Source organism: Musca domestica, unplaced genomic scaffold (genome assembly GCF_030504385.1).
Source record: "Musca domestica strain aabys unplaced genomic scaffold, Musca_domestica.polishedcontigs.V.1.1 49, whole genome shotgun sequence".
Lineage (NCBI taxonomy): Eukaryota > Metazoa > Arthropoda > Insecta > Diptera > Muscidae > Musca > Musca domestica.
The window spans coordinates 2,943,251-2,949,954 of record NW_026712344.1 but is presented as its reverse complement, the minus strand read 5'-3'; the positions used below and the strand labels follow the sequence as shown (position 1 = coordinate 2,949,954).

The 6,704-nt window shown below is 37.8% G+C and overlaps 1 protein-coding gene across 5 annotated transcripts in view; it reads right to left on the bottom strand.

Annotated features, from left to right (window-relative positions):
- Positions 1-681: 681 nt before the first annotated feature.
- The window catches only part of LOC101890185 (uncharacterized), a 93,059-nt gene continuing 87,036 nt past the window's right edge, over positions 682-6,704 (bottom strand). For all 5 annotated transcript variants that reach the window (XM_059127951.1, XM_059127950.1, XM_059127952.1 and 2 more), the window contains one exon: positions 682-6,048. In XM_059127951.1, the coding sequence (XP_058983934.1) occupies positions 3,586-6,048 (2,463 nt within the window). In that variant the 3' untranslated portion in view covers positions 682-3,585. The remainder of the gene's footprint in view (positions 6,049-6,704) is intronic.

Here is a 6,704-nt window from a genome sequence, read left to right as displayed (position 1 = left end):
CACCATCGCGCCATCTCGCTTCATTTTCAGCTCACAATGGCCACCAAAATCTCCGGATACCAATCCGTTGGACTATTGTGTCTGGAGTGTTTTGGAAAGTAAGGTTGGCACTAAAAAATACCAAAGCGTCGATCTCCTCAAGCAAGCGCTTCGCCGGGAATGACCAAAGCAACATTCGGGCAGCGTGTGGCGGTTTCATTTGCCGTTTGAAGGCCCTAATTCGTAGACTTATTCTTAAATTTGATGCTATTTCCAATTTTTTCCGATACATTTTTTTTTTCATTCAATAAAATTTGAAAAAAAAAAATGTAAAAATTATGGCGTTTGACTTTGTTGCAGTTTTTTTTTTTTCAAAAAAAAAAAAAAAAAACTAAAAAAACTTAAAAATATTAAAATAAAAAAAAATATTGTAATTTTTAAAATATATATTTTTATTTAAAAAAACACCGTGTGGGGATTTTGTTGTTGGTTGTTAAAACTAATATTACATTTTACGAGAGAAAAATAAAAAAAAACAATATCATTGAGTTTAACAAAATAAACAACAAACACAAATGTGAACTTAATGAAAGTGTTTGTACCAATTATAGAGAATTCTTAGAAAATAAAATAAATTGATTTGCATTCTTAAATAATAAATTGTTTTTTTTTTGTTTTTGTAATTGCCACTAAATGTTAAAATTAATGAAAGCATAGGAAGTTGGGTATTTTTTAGTTTTCTTAAAGAAAATATAATTTGTTTTTGGGTAAAAATCTCGTCTTTTTGTTTTTTGTTTGAAATACATACACATCTAACAATACATTTAAAAATATATTTATTTTTTGTTATTATAATCACTTTTAAATTAATACAAATATATTTTATTGTTTTTTTTTTTTGTATGTTTAATACTACAACAACTAGTGGACAAAATATAAAGTGCTAAAATCTTAATTTATTATGTCTATTTCGATTTTTATTTAATTTATTGATTTTGTTCTTCTTATATTTTTTACACACTTAGAAAAAAAACATATTGTATGTATATATTACTTACTATTCTAGTAATATATGTATAAACAATATAAAAACAAATGTGTTGAAAGGGTATGGGCATAATTGAAAAATGGTAGGAGGGGTTTCTATTCCCCACCACATTTCTTGAGAAGTATCAATATTTGAGAAAATTTATTTTCATTTTAACAAAATTGTGAAATTTCAGAAAACGTGTTTGCCTTCATTTACCAAGCCCACAATTTTCCAGCCCATTTGTCAATATATTGTGCTAATATTTTGTATTATTACTTTAAAGATAACACTTTTGAGTTACGTATTAATATTTTTTTTAAATTGTATATATTTATTTTTTTAATTTGTTTTTTTTTAATTAGATTTTTATTTGCTAAAACGTATAATTTCTTTTTTCTTCTAAATTAATTGCATTTTTCTCATTCTCTTTAAAATTGTTGTTTTCGTTTTTGCTGTAGTTGTTGTTCTTGTAATACATAAATTCCTTTTTTAAACTCAGTCTAAATTCTGAAATTGGTCATTAACTTCTAAGAAAACACATAGTTTTTCTATTTAAATTTTATCAAACATAACCTTAAAAATGAAAACTAGATTTGAAAATCTTTGAAATATCAGATTTTTGTTGCATTTAAAAATGGTCGTTTTTTTGTTTTGTTTAAATTTTCTTGTTGTTGTTGTTGATAAATAAGTTGAACTTTTTTTGTAAAGCTTTTTTTTTAATGTGGTAATCGTATGCTGAACGTAATTTTGTTTGGCTGTTGGTGGTCCTAGTGGAGCAGCAGTAGTGGTTTTAGGGTTGTTGTTTTTTTTCAGATTTCTTGATGGCAGGATGTTCCTAAAAATATATTAAAAAGTAGAAATGTCTATTACGGAACTCTATTCCCCAAAGCAGGGATCGGAAGTCAAAATCTTTTGAGATCGCACACTGTGTTTATATTGTCTGTATTGGGATATGTCGGGTTTGAAAGGTATTGGGTGCTTATATCGCGTTTATGAAATTATTGGTTATTCAAAATTTGGGACCGTTGTGGTTGAGGTACATGAAGTGGTGGCCCGTTCTATCCGTTTTTCATACCAGATCTTGTGTTGGCAAAAATATTGGGTTGTGCGAATGTTGAAGAGAATCGGATACATATTTCACATTTTATAAGAGTTATAATAATTTCAAATTTTGACCCCTTGTTGGGGAGGTACCAAAAGGAATGGACCGATATATCCCATCCTCACACTAAATCCTGTTTTAATAAAAGTATTGGCTTGGATCGAGTTAGAAAGGAATCAGATGCTGATTTCGCATTTTATGACCTTCAGGATTATTCAAAATGTTGACCCTTTTTGGGTATGTACTCGATGGAGTGGACCGATATATCCCACCTTCACATCGAAATTTAAATTGATAGAAAAATTGGGATGCTTGAAATTTGAAGGGAAACGTGCGCATATATCGCGCTTTATGAGTTTCATGGTTATTCAAAATTCTGACACTTTGTGGGGGGAGGTAACAAAAGGAGTGGGCCGATTTAACCCATATTCACACCAAATCTTGTGTTAATAAAAATCTTGAGACGAGTAAAATTCGAAGAGAATGGGATGCATATCTCGCATTTTATGGATGTTTTAGTTATTCAAAATTTTGACCCTGTCTGGGGGAGATACGCGAAGGAGTGTACCGATATATCCTACCTTCACATCAAATCTTGCATTGATAGAAATATAGGGCTGTGTGAAATGTTGAAGAAAGTCGGAAGTATATTTTGCATTTTATGCGATTCATGATAATTGAATATTTTGACCCGTTATGGGGGAAGTACCAGAAGCAGGGGTACGTTCTATCCGTTCTTCATACCAAATCTTGTGTTGGTAAAAATATTGTGATGTGTGAAATTTGAAGAGAATCGGAGGTATATATTTTGTACTTTATGAGAGTTTCAGTTATTCAAAAATTTTGACCCGTTGTGGGGGGAGGTACCACAATTTCCAAATTTTTACCCTTCGTGGGGGAGGTACTTGAGGGATTGATCCGATATTATCCATTATCGTACCTGACATAGCTCTGATAAAAATATTGGAATTTGCATCGTTTGCACAAAATCGAAAGTTTGGACTCCCTTCGAGAATTATCGCTGGTGCAGCCAGATGGACGAAATGATCGAGTTCAAATGACTTGAAACGAATTTTGTTCAAAGAGACCTAGGATATAAGAAATGGGGTTTTCAATGAGACACGTCTTGGTCGTTCCCTCTGTACCCATACCCATATGACTGAGGGTATAGAAAATAATAAAATAAATAACCTCAACCTATGACTGCATACTTCACCAGTAGGTCCGAAATAATGACATTTACATACCTTCTTCATTACCAGTAAGCACAAAAAATATTTATGTTTCTAAACTTGACAAGCCAAAATAATATAATTTCGAAAACTTTTGTTTCCAAATCTAAACTGCCATCTATTAAACCATCAGAAAAACAAACCCTTGCCCCACATATAACACACTCTAACATTAGAGACCATTGCCATAGCCACCACACTGCCATGCCCCCCCGCATCATGCCACTTCCATTCTAACCTCTTTAAATCAAATGCGATTTACGATTCGAATGTTCAATGGCGGCCAACAGTTCATGTTTTTGCCTCACATATAGTCTACCCTTTTTCCACGGATTTTGCAGCAACAACGGTTTAAAGTCATCGCGCAGACACCGTTCGCGGGCCCCAATAACGGCAACCAAACAAAAGTTATCCAATGCCTCATTCGAGTAGATGGGACCATTGCTGCCCTTCAGAACGGCCGCCATATTCAATTGTTTCACCACCAAATTTATTACCTCTCGAGCCGAAGTTTTCGCCGTGACGTGTAGCTTTAAACTTGTACCCGATGCCAGGCCGGTGTTATAGGCTGTGTACACTTGTATGATACCCGATGGAGTATTGTCCGATTGATTTTCAGACACAAGGGTGGGGCAACTGCTGGCCGTATACTCTTCGGTGCTGTTCAGACGTTGTATATGACGGCTAGTCGATGGCTTAGCCAAGGCGGGCATATTCTCACCCAAACTTGAGGATGTGGATGTCTTTGTGTCCGATTGCAGGGCACTGAGAGTGGATTTCAGGTACAGACCATTATCACGTAGATTAGCACTGGACGCGGATTTAACCTTTTCGGCTGTCTTAATTTGTTTGCACTCATATTCGCCGTTGTAGTTGACTTTCAGCGATTGGCTGGAACCCAGAGTGGCTGGGTCCTGACTCACCAGATACGGTGCCGAACTGGAAGAGTGCACCGTTATCATGGGCGTGACCGGTGTCGTTGAGGTCGGTGTGATGTTCGACGATGTTCGCTTACGTTGAAGTCCCTGAATGTGTTTTTGATTTTGTTTGGCTGTTTCGCTGAGCGTGTCATCCGACCGTGAGGGTGGTACACTAAAGACTTGGCCAAAATCACTGTTGCTCGTCAGCACAGAATCATTGGCCGAATAGTAGCTGTGGGTTGTACAGTGGGAGGTCACCGAATCCCCGGAATTCTTACGCAACGATGGCACCTCTGTGGACATGGCCTCATTTTGGACCTGCAAGAAGCTGGTGGTAGTGGTGGGTGTTGTGGTCATGGCGCAGGAGGATGTTGTGATTCCCATTTGATTCGTCGTCGTCGTTGATTTTTGATTCCCTGTAGATGTGGTTGCAGTTGGCGTCGTGGCTGCAGATAATCCCAAATTTTGTTCAGATTTGGAATGTTCTGGTCCCAAATTGGAGCTGCTATGACCTGACCCGGGGCCAGGCCAACTGCCACGTCCCGAACCAGATTTACTAAACTTCATATCACCTCTCATGGGTGGCTGCAGTAATTGGGCATTGTTGGAATGGGAATCTGTCTCAGAGTTCTGGGCGAAATCCAAAATCTCTCTCATCGCTGCTGAGGGTGGGGCATTTTTATCACGGGCGAATGCTATGACATCCATAAGCCAACGCACTGCCTTCCAGACGGCATTGAGACTGGCTGTCAATTCCTGTAATTTGGCCAAACGTTCCTTGGCTGTCTGCAATTCGCTGGTGGAGAAGGCCTCCCGTTGCGAGTGATTGGCCAAGGTGGTGTCCAGCTCTAAAATACACGAAAGTCTGGCATATTTTTGTATAATACCCGGTTGATAGGTAGACAAATGGATCATCTCAAAGGCCTGTATACTGAGACAGGCCAAATCTTCGCGTTGCAGTAACAGTTCCGACTGGCCCGGCACTGCACAACTTAGCTCCACCGAGGGGCAAATGATGAGGAAACTTATATCTCTGCTATGTTCGATAACTTCTACATCGTATAGCCTATGGGTAACAGCATCTTGAGGTTTTATATTCATGTAGGAAAATAGCTTATTTGTGGCTGTGGTCAGATCGTAGAGGAACAACCTTTGAACTTCTGTTGTTGCTTCCGGATTTGTATTGAATTCCAAAGCTAAACGCAGCGGACTAGTACTACGACGTCCATCATCTGACTTGCCATCTTGGGCGCCACTACCGTTGCCACGTTTCAATACCTGCCACTCCTCGGCTGAGATATGACTATTATCGCGTACCTTACAATGCGGCAGAACGTTGGGAGTTTTCGCCGGCACCACTACTTGGATCTGATCCATTGAACATTGCATTTTCAAATAGCCCAAATAGAGACCGGGACTCAGACGTTGATGGGCCATCTGATGATACTGGACCTGTTCGGCTAATGAAGATATCAAAATCTCATTGATATTGTACTCCTCATGTAGTGCTCCGATTTTCTTTTGCAGTTTATTGACCGGAAGCCAACGAGAATTTAGAATGGAAACTTGTTTTTGACTCTTCACCGATTGGATGGCGGTTAGCACAACCGTACCATGGGCATCCTTCAGGGGCTTATAATACAACTGACCGAGATCATTGAAACCCAATGCCGATTGCATTTGACAAACGGCCGAGAGAAGTTTTGTACGAAAATGATTGGCGGAGGTAAGATTACGTTCCATGTCGGTGCGTAACGATTTGACATCGTCCCAAGTGCAGGCGACCTGAAAAGAGCATGGTTTTAAAAAGTGAGGAGATATTTAATTTTTATTTGTAAAAAATAAAATACATTTTTAATTTATTTTCAATTCACAGAATACCAATGACCCTACAGCACATGTCAAAAATTGGTAAAGAAACTCATTATTCCGTAATGGGAATTTTGGGAACAGTTCATGGATTGTTCTTAGAATATATAACGTTTATAAATATAGGCCTCCTGATGGAGGACAATCTATGGGTATGCTATGCCTCGCAAGCCATTTTGGATTAGAAGGTTCTCCATTGGTCTATGAATAGTGGGTCGCCCTAAGGTACTTTGGTGGGTCTTCTGTGGATATTAAACCTTCCATAGTCCTTCAACGGATATAAAAATGTTCACAAGACTTCCATTTATTTCAACAAGCTTTCTATAGGTGAAAGGTGTTCCAAAGGCCCCTATGGGCTTATATGGAAAGTTCTCCCACACGCCTACTATGGATAGACATGATTTTAGAGGGTTTCAGATCTATTTCGCAGATCTTAAAATGATAAAAAAGGACTTCTCAGACCTTCTTTTTTAAAGAAGGTCGCTCATTTCTTTTTGGATCTACTATAGATAAAGGCCAACAACGAGACTTCTCTGGATTAAAGGACCTCTATGGGTGAAAAGCATTTCTTC